At 39.2% G+C, this 20021-nt stretch overlaps 2 protein-coding genes across 3 annotated transcripts in view; both read left to right on the top strand.

The window, feature by feature from the left end:
* The first annotated feature begins 2139 nt into the window (after positions 1-2139).
* Positions 2140-7413, top strand: LOC122655938 (HVA22-like protein a). Its single transcript, XM_043850331.1, has 5 exons — positions 2140-2306; positions 2743-2769; positions 2860-2982; positions 4339-4582; positions 7214-7413. Exons 1-5 carry the CDS (start codon positions 2251-2253, stop codon positions 7277-7279), a joined length of 516 nt encoding a protein of 171 aa, XP_043706266.1. The 5' UTR covers positions 2140-2250; the 3' UTR covers positions 7280-7413.
* A 2139-nt stretch (positions 7414-9552) lies between these two features.
* LOC122656190 (PH, RCC1 and FYVE domains-containing protein 1-like) overlaps positions 9553-20021 on the top strand; it is a 45835-nt gene continuing 35366 nt past the window's right edge. For both annotated transcript variants that reach the window (XM_043850660.1, XM_043850659.1), the window contains exons 1-2: positions 9553-10478; positions 18022-18108. In XM_043850660.1, coding sequence (XP_043706595.1) covers positions 10434-10478; positions 18022-18108 — 132 coding nt within the window. In that variant the 5' untranslated portion in view covers positions 9553-10433. The remainder of the gene's footprint in view (positions 10479-18021; positions 18109-20021) is intronic.

Genomic DNA, 20021 nt, shown 5'->3' with positions numbered 1-20021 from the left:
TGAGAATCTATCACGCATCTCATTTATAACACGCAGCAGGACTTGATCAGCGGAGCAGGCTTGCTGTTTGAGGACCCTGTTATTTCTCTCAATCCACAGCCTATAAATTGTAGAGCCGAGGCTAAACCGCTTCACCTGGTATATGAGAGAGTCACCTTTGAAATGATTCGAAAGCCTCAGTTCCTCCACCCAGGAGGGGAGGGGATCTCTTCTGTAACCTCCCAACAACAGAATGCCCTTCCACACCGTCGAAGAAAAAGGGCATTGAAAGAGGAGGTGGTCTATCGATTCTGAAGGGCCTTGGCGTAAGAGACACGACGCATCGGCGCATAAACCCCACTGTTGTAATGGAATGGGTTTATTTATTAATTATTTTAAAAAGCCAGGGAGGTACGCATAAATTCTTAAACTCGGATCTGTAATTAGGCCGTACCTCTACGTGTAAATTTCCCTTAAATTTATATTTGAAAATCAACTGGTTTATATCCAATGATTAAAATTACCACATTATCCTAGTACTGAATATTCCTCTGGATAATTCTCATGAAATTAATTAATCTTGTTTTTTTCCCTCCCTGGGTCGAATGGGGTTTTGTGTTGGCGATTCCATTGTCTACCTCGTAAATGGTGAATCGATCTTAGTGCCAAAATTAGGGTTTTAAAAATTGTAATCAACAATCGAATCAGTCAATGTCGATTCCGAGCTAAATCTCAGCTTGAATTGATCCGATATATTCAAGTCTAATGCCTGATTTGGTATGATTTCTATTTCAATTTTGGATTGATTTCTTGAAATAGTCATCAAATAGATTTTTGGTCAAAAAATAGAAATTGTTTTGGTTGTATCAATATAAAATATTTCAAGAATAAAAAAAATCCATTTGATAGTTCAAATTTTGAGAATAGATTCTCTATATTTCTTTGGGAAGGCTGGTGGTAGTGGTGACGATGGTGGCAGGGTAATGGTGGTGGTCATGAAGGGGTAGCGGTGTTGGTGGTGGTGGCGACGTGGAACTAGTGGCGGTAGCCGTGGCAATGGCAGTGGTGACGGTGGTGGTGGTTGCAGGGTAGTGGTGGTGGTTGTGGTAGTAGGGTAGTGGTGGTGGTGGTGGTAGCCGGGTAGTAGTGGTGTTAGTGGTGGTGGTAACGGCCAACGGGGTAGCAGTGGTGGTGGCAGTGGCAATGGTGGGAGTGGGGTGGTGGTGGTGAGACCATTAGGAGAAGGGTAGTGTTTTATTTTTAACATAAAATTACTATTTTACCCATGAAATTAACCATATGCTCATTCAAGAGCAATAGTGTTAATTGCCTAAATCAAATGAAATAGAAATTTTGAAACAGCTCCCCAACTATTTCAAAATTTCTATTCCACTTGATTTCTATTTCACTGAAATAAGGTGCAAAAATCAAACCAAACAATTTCATAAATAAAAATCACCCCCTGAAATTGAAATAGAAATCACTCCAAATCAGGCCTAAGTTGTGTCGTGATGAAAATGGAATCGGCTCAGGAATCGATCTGATTCAAATTGGAATATGAGGACATGACTAGGAATCGAACTGAATTGGTTTGAATCGGCCAATTCGATTTCGATTTCACGCACTGATGTCTAATGGTTGGTATCAATGAAATCGGGATTAATTCACCGATCCGATTCGACGGGCCACCCGCTAAAGTCTTAAGTCTTAAGTCTTAAGTCTTAACTACCAATTAGCAGTTTCAAGCTTTGCTTTTGACTTTTGTCCAGTTAAAAATATTTAATATTTTCCTTTTTTCCCCGGGAAGGAGGAGTGGGCGTCCAGATCGTCTCCAGCGCACCAGTGACCGCAGTGATCATGGGACGGCTGGAGCAGTCTGGCACGCGCCCCAAGGACAGCTCCAGCCGTCGGATGTTCACTGCACTCGCTGATGCGATGGAGAGGATTTTGACACGAGATCTGGGACCCACTAATTAACAGATTCGAAACCGAATATGTCACGTTTGATATTTTAGCAGTTGGTAGCAGTTTTATAATCTGGTCCTTGGGACCAGGCTAGAACTGCTCTTCACCTCCTTTCGGTTTTATTGCCTTCTTTTATTAGCTTCTTTCATACCCTCGTCCAGACAAATTTTTTTTTTGACAAGTGATCTGAGAGGTTCTCGTCTAGACAAGTTCTTACAATCTTACTACACTCTTCGAGACTCTGAAAATCTCACTTTCCAGAAGTTTCAGATAAGAAGTTCAGGAGGAGAAGAAATCCCTGAAGAGATGGGATCTCAAAGTTTTCTCAAGGTGGTGGCGAAGAACTTTGATGTTCTTGCTGGGTATGTCATCTTTATTACTTTCAACCCAAACCCTCGAAACTTTGGTTCTGTAGTTTTATGCAAAACCCTCAAACCTGTTTTTTAAATATTTATTTTATATACCTTTTGGAGAATTTTCTAAGTTATTTAATTGCGGAAAGTGAACGCGGAACTGGTTTAATTGCCTTCTGTTTCCGTTTTGGAAACGAACCCATTATTGAATTCATGCTAAATTCATTTCTTTTATTCATTGTTTATGCTGAATTCGGATTATGTGATGCAATGCTGAAGCCTCGATTACTCTTTGTTCTTTTTAATTGGAACGTGCCTTGCAAAAATTTCCTTTTCTGATGATGAACTCATGGCTGCTTAGTTTTTACCCATTTGAACTATTTCTCTGTTGACGAGTAACGCATATTTTCGTTATATAACTTGGTTGTCTGCGTTCCATCCGCAGGCCTTTGGTTACTCTGGCTTATCCTCTGTAAGTGGGATTTACTCTCATTTCTCATTTGTATGACATTTAGGCAATTTAGATGCTGAGGCTATGGTTTATTGATTGGTTTATGCACAGATATGCCTCAATTAGGGCAATTGAGACCAAGTCTCGTCTAGACGATCAGCAATGGCTCACATATTGGGTTCTGTATTCCATGATCACCCTCTTCGAGCTTACCCTTGCTAAAGTTATCGAGTGGTAAATTATCCCGTACGACTTTCCTTTGATGCTCAAGTAAATTTCGTGATTTTTCTTTGATCTTGAATTGGATTTGGCATACTGGTTTTGGAATTGAGTTTGATATATATATATATTATCAATGTACTGGTTAATACCCTACCTGCTGTACCAGCCCCTAGCTTTCACGTTCTGTCCTATGTTTGGAGCATAAAATTAATACAAAAGGAAGCAAATTCTTTATCAATGATGAGTGTTGTTTTACATGGAACATTTTTCTAACGTACACACCCGTTTGGAATTTCATGGTCAATGATGAGGCACTACTCATGGTCAAAAGACATGAGTTAGGCCCTAAATTGTATATCACCCAGACCACACCAAACTCTCTTTGCAAGGAAGTCTCTAACTTAGATATAGTTGTTAATGGCTGAAAGAACTTCAGAAATAAGGAACCAAAAGTAGGGAAAGAGGAACAACTTCACCTTTTAAATTTTCTTTTTGGATTATTTCTAATCTGCCTTGACTGATGCATTTTGCAAAGGTAGCTTTAAAATGAAAGGTTGGACTCCTTTTCAACCAGAGGACTGAAATGCAGAACTTAAGGTTATACATATTGCCCCATCTTGGAGGTAGATGCTTACTCATGTTATCATATTAAAAACAAAAGAAGGGATTGTGTTATAATGTAAAAGTAAGATAGCCCTCATTGATTTTAGAACATCTGATATTGTTGTACCGGCTTGAACCACTGCTTGAATTGATTAGAAATTACTTCAAAGTATGGCATGTTTTTTCATTTGAAAAGATTTAACTGCCTTTGGTGCTTAATATGTTGTTCAAGGTTTTAAAAATCATATCGGATTGGCAGAATCAGGCGATTCGATTTGGAATTGACTGACCCTGATCTTGGCTAACCCCGATTCTTAACAAGAAAGTTCTGACTGATCCAGACTGAGTCTGACTGAGTATGATCAAGTCCAGCCTGTTCTGTCCTATTCCAGGATGATTCCGTCAGAATTGATGGAGACTGATCCTTTACCCGATTCCGAGTTTTTAAACATTGATGTTGTTATTTCTTAGAACACCTGTATGCTGGTACTTCTTAAAACTCCTTTATGCTTTGCCTATCAAGAGGGCTGGTGCTTTACATGAAATGTTCCCATTATGATAATTTTTAAAATCTTTAATCTTTTAGATACCCAAGTTCAGAAATAGGCATTTTGACCAGCCATGACAAGTGCAATGAACCCATAATGCATATTAGCCTCTCATTTACCCCTGCACCTTTATATTTTAGACATAAAGCATTATGAAAATTATCTTGTGCAATATTTTTAGACATTGTTGACTAAACTTTGTTCATCCATATGGTAGGCTCCCTTTTTGGTCTTATGCAAAACTGATTGTTACCTGCTGGTTGGTTTTACCTTACTTCAATGGGGCTGCTTATGTTTATGAGCATTTTGTTAGACCATTCTTTGTGAATCCACAAGCAGTTAATATTTTGTACGTCCCACGGAAGAAGGATGTCTTCAGTAAGCCGGATGACATTCTAACCGCTGCGGAGAAATACATTGAAGAGAATGGACCAGAAGCATTTGAGAAGCTCATTAGTAGGGTAAGCCAGATGAATAATTAAATGAAAGTCTTGTTTTTTAGCGTCTTTAAGAGTTAGCATAGTTCTTGAAATTATGAATCAGGCTTCCTTCTTAGTGATGGTTGTTCCGAGTTTAGGGGTTTTATCCTAACTTATTGGTGAACTGAAAAGCTAATTCACATACCACACAAACAACCCCCCTTCCTTTCTTCCTTTTGCATGGCTTTGTTGTTATTGTTTTTCCTTCTTCTTCTTCTTTTTTTTTTTTGGGGGGGGGGGGGGGGGACGGGGAGGGCGGTTGAATTTTGCAGATGAAAATTCAACACTCATAATTTTGATGCTTTGAATATTATAATTTCCAATCTTTTTTTATCTTGGAGTGCTATCTGTTTGTTAGGGGTGTCCACCGGTCGTTTTGGTTGGACCTTAATCGGTCTTGCACATCTGAGGCACAAGACTGAAACTGACTGTTTATGTAATTGGTCCTCAAAGCCAAGACCAAGACCAGTTAATACTCAATTGGTCAGTCGGTTATTGGTCTTTAATCGCTTTCGGCTAATCAGTCTTAATTGGTTGGTTAAGCCATTTTTTGTCTATACTTTGGCTAAATCAATCTTTAATTGGTTGGATTTCGATAAAGGGTGCTTTAATTTTTAAGCTTCATACTCTTGTGAAATGGAAGACACTGTCTCAACCACCCACCTTAGCTATCCTTCTGTCCGTTCATGTAGGTGCCAGAGTGGGCCTGTCTGAGAGCTAAATTCGCCTCAATCATTTGTCTTTTGCTTTCAGCCAGTATTACCTTTCCCCTTGTGGTAGTAGATCAGTCCATGCTGAGGTTTGAACTTAGCAGCAGGTCTATCTGCATCCATGAATGCAGGTGTCATCATGTCTTATCTAACCACAATTGCTAACAATTAAATTTGGATATTGAGCTTGGAGGGGGTGGACACTGAAATAGCATTGATTTGATCGTCTTATTATCCAGCCATTTCTCATAAACTGATTTCTTTAGGCCAGCCCATCGATATATGTGTTAGTGCAAGAGAAATTCACTAATTTGATGCTTAAGATAATGTAATCATGTCAAGTGTTATAGCCAATCCATGGAGAAGGTCCCTCAACTGCCTGTCGCCTCCTCTTGTATCCTTTGGAATGATGTAGAGGACATTGATCACCTTTTTTTTTTTCTGGTCCCTTTGCCTCCAATATTTGGAGGAAAGCCTTAGCCTTCATTTGGCCCTGCAATAGGAGACCTTTACCCTTTCGCTTGGGAGTGGCTTTGGTTGGATATGACTTTTTCAGGCAAATCTATTTGTGACATTGCTAGCAAACTGGTGTTTGGGGCTGCTCTCTCACACATTTGGAGGGAGAGGAACCTTCGAAGATGGACCTCCAACTCTCATTCATGTGGCAAGATTTGGAAAACCATCTTCTTTGATGTCAGCTCCAGACTTCATATGCTCCCTCATGGTTCTCTTTTTTATTCCCCAAGGAACAGGCACATTGTTGTTTCCTGGGGCTCAGATGTTTCTCTTTTTCAGTCTCCTAGCCCACCTCCCTAGGGCTTGAGGCTTTGTATAGCTCCCCCCCCCCCTCTCTCTCTTTCCTCCCCTTTGGGATTTTGGTAATGAATTATTTATTCACCAAAAAAAGGTCCCTCAACTAGTCAACCTGCCAATTCTAGTTGATGAATTTTTACATTAATTTTTTTTTTTTTTGGGGGGGGTAGGGGGTGGGGGTGAAGGGTGAGGGGGCACTCAAGCTTCAAAGATTATTGCATCAGTTCCCTGTTCTTTGGCTTTTTTCTAGTTATACTGAATCCTGACTGAATTGAAATTGAATCTCTTCTGAGGAGTCAGTACCTGTCAAGAGTTGAGAGCACGCCTAATATATTAGGAATCTGTAGCATGAACATTGCATCCCCATTAATTTAAATCCTGGTCCCATCGGAAACCCAGCAGAGCCCTCCAAAATACTGCATAAGCATGTGGGTCAATGTGGAGCACACCATCTGTCAGGGTTTTACCTAACATCATGTTTCCCTTCTTTTAGAAGCCAGATGAATTGGAATTGAAGTTCTTACCTTCTATAAAACTCGGATCAATTCCAACAAAAGTGGAAGCATGTGTGAAAATTTGCATGAATGCAGGCAACAGGATTTATGGCAATTTTCATTTTGTCAGCAGCTAAGTATGTTTGTAGTTGTTCCTTGGGCTACCTGTTTCCATGTCACAATTTTTCAGTCCTGAAGCCCTCTGCCATTTGTAAAGATTCACTCATCAAGCCTTGTTTGTTTAAGAGAGAAAGAACAAGCTCTCTTCTTATTCTTTTTTTTTTTTTGAGAGCGGTGGGGGGGTTCAACCATCACTGCAACTGATACAATTTGAGCATTGGGGCTGATGCTGATTACTAAACTGCACATGTTTGCTAATCCAAGGGGTTCCCCACAATTTGGATGGTTTGATATGCCATGTTGGACCTCCATGTAGCAACCAACCCAGTCACTGCAGGATTTCAAATCCTTTGTCACTACAGATTGTACCCAATTGAAAATTGGAGGTTTCCTTTCCATTTCCTTGTGACCCATTCCTTCTCATTTCGGTGTTTGCTGTCGGAAGCATAACAGTATTTCTTGCTTTTGTTTTGCAGGCTGATAAAGGTGTGTCATCCAGGAGGAGTAATCACATGATCTTCGATGATGATTATAGATACTGAGCATTTTGATTGTCTATATTTTCTCACAGCCAGTTTCCAGCTCAAGCAACTCCTTATATTAACTTTACCTATGTGGATATGTAATCTTGCTTTTTTGTGGTTTTCCTTTTACTGGAGGGAGTGCCTTTTGCTTGTCCTTCTGTTTTATACAAGTCTGGACTCTTAAAAGACAAGTGTATTTATATTATGCAAAATGATAATTTCTTTGCGTTATTATTGTGGTATATATCTCTTTAGCTAGTCATCCATCCACTAAACAGTATGGTTATTAGAAAGTTACTCGTTACTTGAATCATTTTAGCTTGGGTTCTATTCAAGGCTGAATCCATTGTTCGTGAATAAGAAAAGCCATATCCAGTCCCTATTCCATTTTTTTAACCTGTGCAGTACTTGTATAGTAAAATTTGTAGCATGCCTGGACCTAATTTATGTACGACTATGCCCTATGTTTTTGTCATAGGGAAGAATGATGTGGTAATTCTAACCGTTGGATGTCTAGGGAGCGATGTGGATTGATCATATGCTAAATTTTATCTCGAATATTAAATTACCTTCTTTTTTTATAGGCATACCGGCACATGTATAGACATGCACTACCATATGGTAGTCCAAGATTTTTCAATACATTATTTTGTCACTTGGCAAATTTAGATTGACTGAAACTTGACATGTGAGTATAGTTCCTTTGGTCCATCTGTCCATAAAATTTGTCCCATTCAAATTGTCACCCGACATAATTTAAGGGTGTTTTGATCTACTATCGCCTATTTGGTGAGGTCAATTCCCACTTGTTTTATTTATTAATTTTAAGGGAAAAAGGTTGTCATGCCGTTAGTGTGCAGTTTCTCTCTCACTAATTTTTTTTTGGAAAAAAAGATCCTTCTTCGGTTGTACCCCTTATGCCCTCTTGTAGGGCACCATGAAATGACTTCCCTATCCCTGGGGTGGATGCCAAGACACGCTCCCCCATTATTGGCCTAAACACTGATGTAGAGACCATGCGACCAAGCAGAGATCCCTTGCCTACTCTAAAAGTGTGGATGCCATATGAATCATACTTGTATCAAAACACCTATTGGTGTGTGCGTGAAGATTCCTCCTCACACTAGTATCGTAGCGAACCATAATTTTAATTTACAAAAAACACATTATCTGTTATAAGGTTGGATGTATTTTTAGAAGTTAATAGTTGTTAAATTATGGCCATAAATAATTTTTTATTTGCTGAACGACTATAGTAGTCTGGGGCTGTGTTTGTATGCATTCTCGTAATAGATTCTGATCTAGAATGCATTCTGAAAATTTTGTTTCAGAATGTTTTCTAAAGGGTTTTTTTTATTTTTTTTTTTGGATAAGGAATGTGTTCTAGGTTCAGAATCTATTCCAAGAATAGATACCAAACTGCAATCAATTAGTCAATTTTGGAGGGGTTTTGGTGTTTGGACTAAAGAAGGTCAAAGCCTCCATCTTTTTTTTTTTTTTGATAATGAGAAGTTTTATTGACGATGGAACAATGTTCCAGCAGGGTAAAATAATACATGCAGGGGGCTGAGAACGCCAAGATGCAGAGATTTGGGAGGACGTTCCGTGGGAAGCCAGGACGTCAGCAGTGGCATTGTCTTCTCTCAGGGTGTGAATGAAGAGTACCTCTTCAAAGTGGTGGGAGAGGTTCCAACAATCACTGACAATGGAGAGGATTCTCCAAGGAATTTGCAGAGACCTTGCGGCTGCTAAGTATCTGTATCAGTAAAAAATTGTCACCTTCTATGATGAGATGAGAAATCTTCCATAATAGTGCGAAGGAAAGAGCTTGACGAATGGCCAGAGCTTCAGCTACCAGGGCATAGTTGTGGCCTACACTGATGGCAAAGCAGCCGACGAAGGAAGAGGAAGATCTACGGACGCCACCAATTCCGGCCATCCCCGGTTTCCCTTGGCTAGTTCCATCAACATTGAATTTGAGATACGGACCTGTAGGAGGGGACCAGGAAATAATGCGAGGACTTTGCTGCGTATTAGAGCCTTGATCTGTTTTTTTTTTTTTTTTTTGTTTTTCTGTTTTTGGGTAAAAAAACAGTGACCTGTCATTGCTTCATCCAAGCAGTCAAGCAGTGACCAGTCTGTTGGATATTATCGTGTCACTTATTGCATGCAATAGTAACTGACGAACAAACCAGCAATCACATCAAATTTTATAAAAATTACAAAACGAAGTCGGTTACTGAGGTGGAACTAACATTAATAATAACAGTTGAGGGGAAAAAAAAAAAAAAAAGGAAAGAAAGGACGGAGGAGGTTCATGTTGAGGCGCAAGTAATCCTTCAGAAACCTGCGTTGCATTCGAAGCTTTCATTCTGATCGAAAGCTGGAGGCTCCCTTGTTTTTCATCGATTTCAACCCCAAACGATATTGCAATATCTCTTCAGATCAGAATCGTTAGTTCTTCAGTTGATTGTCCTCTTTGATTAGAGCTAAGCGACCTCAGATTCGTCGTAAATGGCCGAGTATTGGCGGACCATTCAATTGTTCTCGCAATGTAGCATTCGTCGCCGCTTTGATTTCAGTCCTTAGGCTATACATGGTGTTTTGAGGCTTTGCGAGGTTCGAAGATATCGAGGAGTATGCGATGGAATGCGTGATACATTAGGGTTCCATCGAAGGGTCTTAAGCTGCTTCAGAGCTGAAACTTCTGTTTAGTTGTGCATGGCATATATTATAAATTGAAGATGGTTGATGGAGGTGGTGTCCAAGTGATTCCTATTGTTGCATTTGGCCATCTTCCGTTTCTTTGGTAATTGGAGGTTAGAATGGCAGCATTCTGTCTTGAATTATTGCAGTGTCTTTCTCCTTGTGTTTGAGATTTGGATTTCTTTGTGCTGCTGCGGAGGAAGAAGATATACAGTGTGTAGGGTTCGCCTATAGTAAACCTTCCCGTGTTGGGGATTTGGGCGGAGTTCATGAGTACGAATTTTATTTAGAATTTTTCGTTCTGATGGAATGAATAACGAATTTTTTACTTGGCCTGTTAGCTCAGAAGTTGCCAGAAGGTTTTTATGGGGCGTATTTGGACATTGTTCTCTGACCTTCCAGATCCTTTGTGTTGTTCAAATGGGTTTCATTCTGTACGGGGGCTGTTCCTGATCTTGCAACACGAATGGCTGACTCGCAGTGTGGTCTTGCCAAAAGGGATGTGGAGCAGGTAATATGATTTATCGATTAGCTCGTTTTCTTTTTATCATTTTAGTTTATGCTGGGCAATGATAAAACCTTTAAAGAATGCAACTACACGAATGAACACTTAAATTTATCAGGATGGAAAAAGGAGGGAAAAAGTAAAGTTGACAAAACCAGTTGATTGGAAGTATATAGCCAAAAAAAAAAACCATTTGCGTTGTGAATTTATTTATATGTGTAGCGAGATTAGCAGCTAGGGAACCAGAACCGAGAGATGGGAGAGGGAATGGAGAGAAGAATGTAACAGAGAAAAGAGGAGCACTGTCGAATATGACAGTCTCTCTCAGCATACTTGCATTTATAATTAGAAATTACAATAGAAAAGGGGTAACTCCTGATCTGATTAGGAATTCCTAATCATGATAGGATTTCAAGTTACAAAGGAAAAGAATAATAAAACTAAGACTAACAACTAGGACTCAAAGTAGAACTAGGACTACAACAACTTAATAACAATTAGGAAAAGACTCAAACTATAACTAGGAGTTACAGGAGGAGAGGAGGAATCTCTAGAATCGAGATTTCCTCTTCTCCCCCTGAACCCGATATTGTTTAACACTCCCCCTCAAGATGGAGGATATAAATCACCTAGGTCCAGCTTGGAACAACTTCGACGAAAAGCAGATCCAAACAATGCCTTTGTAAACATGTCACCAAGTTGGTTGGTAGTAGAGATAAAAGGAGTAACAACCAACTTTTTCATAACAGCATCCCGAACAAAGTGGCATTCAACCTCAATATGCTTTGTCCTCTCGTGAAAAACAGGATTACTTGCAATATAGATAGCAGCTTGATTATCACAAGACATTTGCATGGGCTGGTTGATGGGAAACCCTAATTCCTGGAGTAAAGATTTGACCCACATCAACTCAACTGTAGTATGTGTCATCGCTCTATATTCGGCTTCAGCACTGGATTCTAGAGATTTCTCCTCTCCTCCTGTAACTCCTAGTTATAGTTTGAGTCTTTTCCTAATTGTTATTAAGTTGCTGTAGTCCTACTTAAAAATTTTGCAACATGAAACTCAGCTCGTTGTTGCTTTAACTGATCAAGATTAGTAGTTTAGGGTTGGTGTATCTGCAGTTCTTCAACCATGCCTTTATAACTTGCAAAATACTCATTCAAGGTCTTGTCTCCTTGTTGGAAAGTAAAGAGTTTCTCATAAAGATCATACATACGGGAAATATTCCTTTCTTGAGAGAAGCTTTCACGTAAGTCATTCCAAACATCCTTGGCCAGTGTGTGAAACATTACATTAGAGGCAATAGCAGGTTCAACACTGTTCCATAGCCATATCTTGATGATAGAATTTTCACTCATTCATTCATCATGAGCTGTGAGTGTGGTAGGATCCTTTGGATCACGATCAGGAGGATCATCTGTAATGTATTTCAGTTTGCCCTTGGCATGTATGTAAGCTTGTACTGCCTGGGCCCATAGTAAATAATTTGAAACTCCAGAGAGTTTGATAGTAGTTATCTGTACTTGGACATTGTCCATAGGTGGTTTGCAATCAGCCATCAAACCAGATTAACTTAATAATACCAGCAGTGTAGATCGGCTCTTAAATAGAACTTGACTAGGGTTGAATAATCTTCAACCAGCAGCAGTAGGAGCAGGAATTAGGTTCTGATAACCTAAAACAGCAGTAAACCAGTGCAATAGCACTCTCGGCAGAGGCAGAAATTAGGTTTTAATGACCCAAATATACAGTAGTATTTTCGATGAGTTAGGTTCTGATAACCTAAAACAGCAGTAAACCAGTGCAATAGCACTCTCGGCAGTAGTAGAAATTAGGGTTTAATGACCCAAATATGGAGAACCAGAATCAGTGGATGTTAAATCCAACTCAGATCAACAGTATTAGAGTGCCGAGTGAAGTTTAGAATAGCAACAGAATCTGATTACTTACCTGGGATCGATCAGAGAAAAGAGAGAACCCTGCGAAGTTGCTGTAGAGTAGAAACCTTATACTTTGTCAAATAAACTTCAATCTTCAGAGAGCATCTATAGAATGGGTAAACTTCAAGAGGGAATTGTAGAACTTGTCTTCGAGACATTGCCGCAGGTTGAGAAGAGTCTTCTCCAATCGATCTGAACTTCAGATATAATAAAACCCTAGTTTTCAATTGAAAACTTCATCTAGGGTTAAATTGTAATAATATGCAGCATAGGGTGCTGCCCCCTTTTAAGAGGAATTGAGTTAAGGAACTGTCAAACCAGAATCGAGGAAGACAACTAGCTTAAGAGTTGTGCTCTGATACCATGTAGCGAGATTAGCAGCTAGGGAACCAGAACCGAGAGATGGGAGAGGGAATGGAGAGAAGAATGTAACAGAGAAAAGAGGAGAACTGTCGAATATGACAGTCTCTCTCAGCATACTTGTATTTATAATCAGAAATTACAATAGAAAAGGAGGAACTCCTGATCTGATTAAGAATTCCTAATCATGATAGGATTCCAAGTTACAAAGGAGAAGAATAATAAAACTAAGACTAACAATTAGGACTCAAAGTAGAACTAAGACTACCAACTAGGACTACAGCAACTTAATAACAATTAGGAAAAGACTCAAACTATGGAGTTACTGGAGGAGAGGAGGAATCTCTAGAATCGAGACTTCCTCTTCTCCCCCTGAACCCGATATTGTTTAACAATATGCTTAGATTCTGTTCGTCTTGGTAGCTTGCATGGTATTTCTCATGCTGTTTATGATGCTTGTTTTGGTGTAATAATCACACTAACAAGTTTTAACTACACAACTAGACCTTTGACTAAAGTTAGGGCTTTCCGACAATCTTGTTCAGTTCCCCAAGGCATGTGACTAGGCTAGACTTGTTTGGTCATGTATACTTAGTTCTAGATTGCCATAATTCACTAGACAGCACAGCCATGCTTTTTTTTTACCTTCTTTTTTGTATAGAGACTATGGCATAACCATACTTTATGGGCTTTCATCTATCAAGAAATGACACATCTGTAGGATTAGCAGTTGAGTGCAGATGTTGGGTTATATGGGTGGCTAAAACAATGCTATAATGTACTAGTGGGAACTTAGGTCAGCTCCTGTAGATGATGACTAGGTGAGATAAATTCAATCTGTGAGATTGAGTGATGCATGCAAGTTGAAGGATGTAAAAGGACTAAGGGAACCCTAAAAAGATGTGGAAATAGTGTGAATGAAATGAATGGTGGAAGAGGTCTCCCATGGGTGAATGCGATGGGATAAGGATTTGTTGACCCGAGTTACTTTCCAATGATTTGCTGTAGTGTCTGTCTTTATTTCTTTTCATTTCCTTTTTCTCCTCTCTTCTCTTGTACCCTACAATAAATGCTCATAAATAAATTCTGCCTGTTATGCTGCTTGCTATCAGAGTTGCATTGTCATGCTTACATATAGAATGTATCTATTAGTTTTCTCCTTTGTATCTCAAGTTTTGGGGTAGAGAGGAGTGGCCTCTAATAACCAGGATGCTTTTGTGTACTCTTTTTTCTGCCCCTGCTCAGTAACACTTAACACAGAGATTAAAAAAAATGTCTTTTCCACATTGTGGTTCCTTATATGGCTCAAATTGAAGGCTAGAGCTGATCTTGCTGAATTTGGGCTTGGGCCTCCAAATGGTTCATGTTTCTCAAGCTAACAAGGGATTGTCGCATCACTAGTTCACAACTACTGTTTCATGAATAAGGACATTGGGATGGGCTCTTTCTTTTTTTTTTTTTTTTCTTTCTGATAACCCATATTGTAGCCTGAACCAGAACTAGAGCACTACTAATGGTGTCATGGTATCACCAATCTGAATCCAACCCAACATTATTTTTCTTTTCTTTTCTTTTTTGGGGTGGTGGTGGTGGTGGTGGTGGTGGGTGGGTGGGGGAAGGTGGGGCAAGAGCAAGGTTGGGTTGTGCCTGATTAGGAGATCTGGATAGTGATGCAGAAAGTAATAAATAGAGTAAAGAGTAAATCTTTTAATTTACCAAAAACTGTTTGAAAATGGTTACCTACGAGCTACAATACAATACATCCAAAGTGAAAACATAAACATAAAAGGGAAAGTCAAAGGTGGGGCCCTCTTGCATTTTACAGTGGTGGTTGGCTTACCCATTTAAAAAGGAAAGTAAACATGATATGTTTATATCTGTTAGTGATTCAGTATTTCCCACCAACAAGAGCCCTCAAGCTGGAGCATATGCATTTCCCATGCCCAGCTTGGAACATATGATTAAGTGTGGACCTTGGCTCAAAGCCTTGGTGAAAATATCGCCCAACTGACCTAAAGAACGAACTTAAGGTGTAGAGATAACTTTCTTTATAACGGTATTCCACACAGAATGTCAATCTACTTTAATATGCTTAATTCCCTCATGAAAAGCAGGATTACTAGCAATCTGAAAGTAGCTTGATTATCACAAAACATCTCCATCGGTTTAGTGACAAGAAAACCAAGCTCTCCCATGAGAATTTTCAACCATATCAACTCAGCCGTTGTGTGAGCCATAGCACGATACTCAGCTTTGACACTTGATCTAGCAACTGTACTTTGTTTCTTACTTTTCCAAGTAACTAGATTACCACCAACAAAGGTACAATACCGTGTAGTATACCTATCATTAGCAATACTGGCCTAGTCAGCATCAAAATACCCAACAATATCTAGATGGTTATGTCGTCTATAAACCAACCCTTTTGCTGGAGCACCCTTCAGATATCGTAATATGCGACAGACAACTTCCTAATGAACCTCCTTTGGTGTCTTCACAAACTGACTAACAACGCTTGCGACAAGGAAATGTCAGGACGAGTTACTATCGAGTAAATCAGCTTGGCAATAAGACACCTATATCTTGAGTCATCTGCAAATTCAGCATTGCTTTCACCACGAAGTTTAATATTAACAGCCATATCTGTATCAGTAGGCTTAGCCCCTAACATTCCAGTCTTTGGGAGAAGATCCATGACAATACTTTCTTTGAGATAAGATGATACCTTTTTTACTTCTTGCGACTTCTATACCAAGAAAATACCATAGCTGCCCCAAATCCTTAATCTGAAGTTATTTCTCCAAATACGATTTAACCTCTTCCATGCCACAAGCATCATCACCTGAAATAACAATATCATCAACATATACTATCAATACTACGACACAAAAATATCTCGGTGCTTAACAAACACGGCATGATCTCACAGTGACAGAACCCACAATCAATCAACACCTAGCTGAATTTATTGAACCAGGTTTGCTGGGACTGCTTTAAACCATAAATACCTTTCCTCAAATGACACACTTTACCACTATTCTCCCTCTAAGCAACATACCCTAGAGGTCGCTCCATATACACCTTTTCCTGCAAATCACCATACAAGAAAGAATTTTTCACATCCAACTAATATAAAGGCCAATCGAAGTTAACAACAAGAGAGACTAGAACTCAAACAAAATGCAAACAAGCTATTGGAGAAAAAATCTCAAAATTGACATGCATGTACAGTTCTGTAGCTTCTTTCTTAAGCAGTTAAGCCATTTTGGCTCTTTAAATCTTGTCATTCTATACATATAATCAACTAAACTAAGCCTTACCCAGCTAAATGGGGTCGTCTACATGGATCCTGTTTTGCCATTCAGCTCTATTGCAAGCCATATTAGTTTTGAACCCTAATCTATGCATTTTTTCTCATCACTTCACCCAATGTCAGTTTAGACCTACTCCTTGTGCTTTTAGCTCCTATGTTATATCTTATATATATATAGGGAGAGGGTTGGGCATGCCGCCAGCTTTCGGTAAGCTAGCGGCATACACCAATCACAGTCGCTGGACACAGGAAGGTAAGGGGGTCTTTTCCAAAGGGGGAGGAGAGAGGATGACACATGTTGGGCACCCTGACGGTGTGCCCAGCCTTTTCCCTTATATATAAAATAGTAGAGAAAAATCGTAGAGGGGGGAGGGGTAAATGCATATACAATTAGCAATATTTCAATGCTCCCCATTAAAAACACCTTACCACTATAGGGGTTGTTTAAAATCCCCAAGTGGGATCCACCCAGATAAGGCTGTTCATTGGGCAGCTAGATCTGAGACATTCTAAGGCATAGAAATAGACACTACTGAATGGATATGGTTGGAGATTGGCTTCATCTTCCATGGACTAGAGACAGCTCAAGTTCTTTTTTTTCTGAAATAGCAGCCCAAGTTCCATTCTACATTTTTTTTTTCCTTTTTCACTCCAGGCTTAATAGGGTTCAATTAGTCAGTGATTGCGGGTTATGGGCACTATATTTGAATGCAGATTCGCTCTTTCATCAGGTTCCTTGTGGCTTATTGTTGAGGGGATTTGACCTGCATTATAAGTTGGTTTGCCTCAAGAGTAAGAGTCCTTGGAGGCTCTATTATATTATTAAAGAGATCCAAATTCTGTTCTCTCTCCTGAACATCTTCTTCTTTTTGTATACCATGGTTATTTTTGTGTAATGGATGAGGTACCCAATTGTTCTGTGGGTACTGTGGAGGGAATCTACATAAGTAGCAAATTATTTACCTGTGATAGCTTTGTTTACCTAGTCGTTCCCTTATGATTCCATTCATTTCTCTCTGTCTTCTCATTTCAATAAGCTATTATTTACCAAAAAGAAAAAGTAAAATTTAATCATCCAAAAACAAGAAAAAAATGAATAGAAATCTAAATGAACCTTGGGGCACTAAAAAAGTCATCGTTCTTTATGTTTTTCTTTTTCTTTTTTAGCAGCCAGAGGAAAAGAAAGTAAAAGCTATTCCCTAACAGATAACAATCATCATAACTTCTGGTCTTTTGTAGTTTTGGTTGAAGCAATTAAACAACTAACAGTTTTCGTGGTGCTCTCCCATGTTGGCTACCTTGTAGATTGTAGGTATCCTACCCAGTGGTGCAGCATAGGGACTCAGTCAAAGCCTAACCTAGAACTGAATGGTCAACCTATAACCTTATTCAATTTCAGAGTATCCTTAATACAAAACCAAAAAGGCTTGGATCTGGATCAGTTATTCTATCATTGCAAGGACATAACAAACAGATTGGACTTCAAGAAATTAGACCCACAGATTCTCACTTATGGATTATTTTTCAAATAGATGAGTTTAAAAATGTATATAATATCATTGAAAGTGGAGGAGAAGATTAGGGTAAACAGTACAAGGCAATTTACAGACATGAATTTCTCAATGAATCAGGCCTGAATTAGAAAGATACTATTTAAATCAATGTTTGCTACACTAGACCTGTATTATACAAATTGACATGTTACACTGAAGAAGTCACCTAAAGATAATGTTGGGTCAGTAGAGATTGGGAAATATGGGAACAATTTCATATCACATCTCTTAAATATTTTGTTTTGACTGGTTCTCCTATTTTCTTCTTCTAATGGTTAGTTACTTCTTTCCTTCTAATAATCATTTTATTTTTATAATTTCCTTTTTTTTTTGTTGTGTTTGTGTATTTAGTTCATGTTTTGGTATCTTTTGAATGGCAGGCCATTACATCCCTTAAGAAAGGGACATATCTGCTAAAATATGGTCGCCGAGGAAAGCCTAAGTTTTGTCCATTCCGACTTGCTAATGTAAGTTGCATGCATCTACTTTTTTTTTGGGAGTCCAATTTTACAGTTTTTTGCATTGTAGAGACAACACATTGTCCCTCAAGTCCTTGGATGGATGGACTGGGATCGTACCGCATGGTCATACGCGGTGTAGAAGGGGTTTCCTATAAGATGGGCCACTTTGGTGCCACAAGAGGGCCCATCAGGCCAAATGTAAAGAAGTCGCCACCTAGGTTAGAGGGCCTAGGGCCCAAAGAATGTCTCTCTTCTTTTAGAAGAGAGAAAACTAGTGACTTCAGAATGGATAAAGCACTTGGTCATTCCTAGAACTCTGGGTGGGTATCAAATTACAGATTGAGAAGGTATTAGGCACCTAACCTGCCCGACCAGAAGGTCGGTCTCCCTGTTGTTGCTAGACCCTAAAACAATTCTCTAAAAGGCACCAGGTATATTCTATGGTATGTGCTGTCCTAGGCCAAATTGCTATGTTTTCTTCTATCTTATCATTTGAAGGTATTAAAGACAATGACAAATCATAAGCAAGGTTATATAAAAAAGGACTAAAGAGATGATACATCATAAATGCAACTTATAATTATAAAAGACAAGAATTATAAAATAAAGGCTATTATGGCATGGGATGGTGGATTAATTAAAGACCCCTTTAGCCATCTTTGAATGATTGATCGAAGGGCATTGGGTGCCAAAGATTATATACTCGCTTCCCAGTATGATCCTATATACTAGATTGTCGCGCATTATCACTCATGGCCTCAATTTGGAAGGCTATAACTCCCCACACTTGTGCTTTGACTTATTGTAGATCGAATAGGCCGAAGGCAACTAAAAGGGGATTCAAAGTGAAAACAGAATACAAAAAGATTAAAAAAAGAGAAACCCAACTTGTATTGACAGATTGGGAATGTACGACCCTAGGGGAGTCCTACTATTGGACTGGCCAATATAGGACGATTCGGATACAGAAAACGACTCAACTTTTGGAATAATGTAGCTCAATACACAGACCAACTCCAAATGAGATGACATGCTTCAAAGGGAATGATTTTAGAAAAGAAACCAGTCTGAACCCAATCACTTGACTGGCTTATTTGAAAGCCTAAATATTTGATGAGGACTCGGATGATTTGTTGATGACGGGCTAGATCGAAGCCCACATGCATGATTTAGGGATTAGGTAACCCAAGGTCTTATGAGCTCGACTCGGGATGCAATCGATTAAAAGGGAGATTTCCTAGGGCCGGTTGATATATGCCAAATGATTTGGGTCAAAGATCATGATGGATCTAAGCCCCTTGTCGATGGCAATGAAAAATTATTTTTGAAATCAAAGAAAAAATGATTTAGAAAACAAAATATAAAAGAAAAGACAAAAGAAAAATCAAAACAAAGTTTTATTTTAACATGGGCCGGACTGGGCCTCGGCTGAAAAAGGACTAGATCTAGGGGGGTCCCCTCTATGGATCACAACAAATCTCTACTGGGCCTGACTGGGCCTCGATCACTCAAAAGTGAATTTGATTCAGGGATTGGATCCCAAAATGGATTTTTGATTGGCCTAACCGGGTTTCGATATCCCAACAAAATCTGGAATGGGCTTAAGGTCCAAACAATGACATTTGAGGCTGAGATGACCATTTATTTTGATGACGTAAACCCAATAGGTTCTGGAATGGGCTTGAGGCCTAAATGGTAAAAATATAAGATTGGGAATGCCAATCTTCCTTGGTCACATGGATTCAATAAAATCTAGAATTGGTTGGAGGCCCAAATGGTGAAAATATAAGATTGGGAATGCCAATTCAAATCAGTCAAGTAGATCTAGGAATGGGCCAAAATTGGGCCTTAATCCATTGATAGGTTTTATTGATTATGGGCAGCCACAAAGGATATTAATGTCAGTGGGTTTTCCAGAT

The sequence above is a fragment of the Telopea speciosissima genome, chromosome 3 (genome assembly GCF_018873765.1).
Source record: "Telopea speciosissima isolate NSW1024214 ecotype Mountain lineage chromosome 3, Tspe_v1, whole genome shotgun sequence".
NCBI classification, from domain to species: Eukaryota; Viridiplantae; Streptophyta; class Magnoliopsida; order Proteales; family Proteaceae; genus Telopea; species Telopea speciosissima.
Note: the sequence above shows the minus strand (reverse complement) of the source record. Positions and strands in the feature narration are given on the sequence as shown.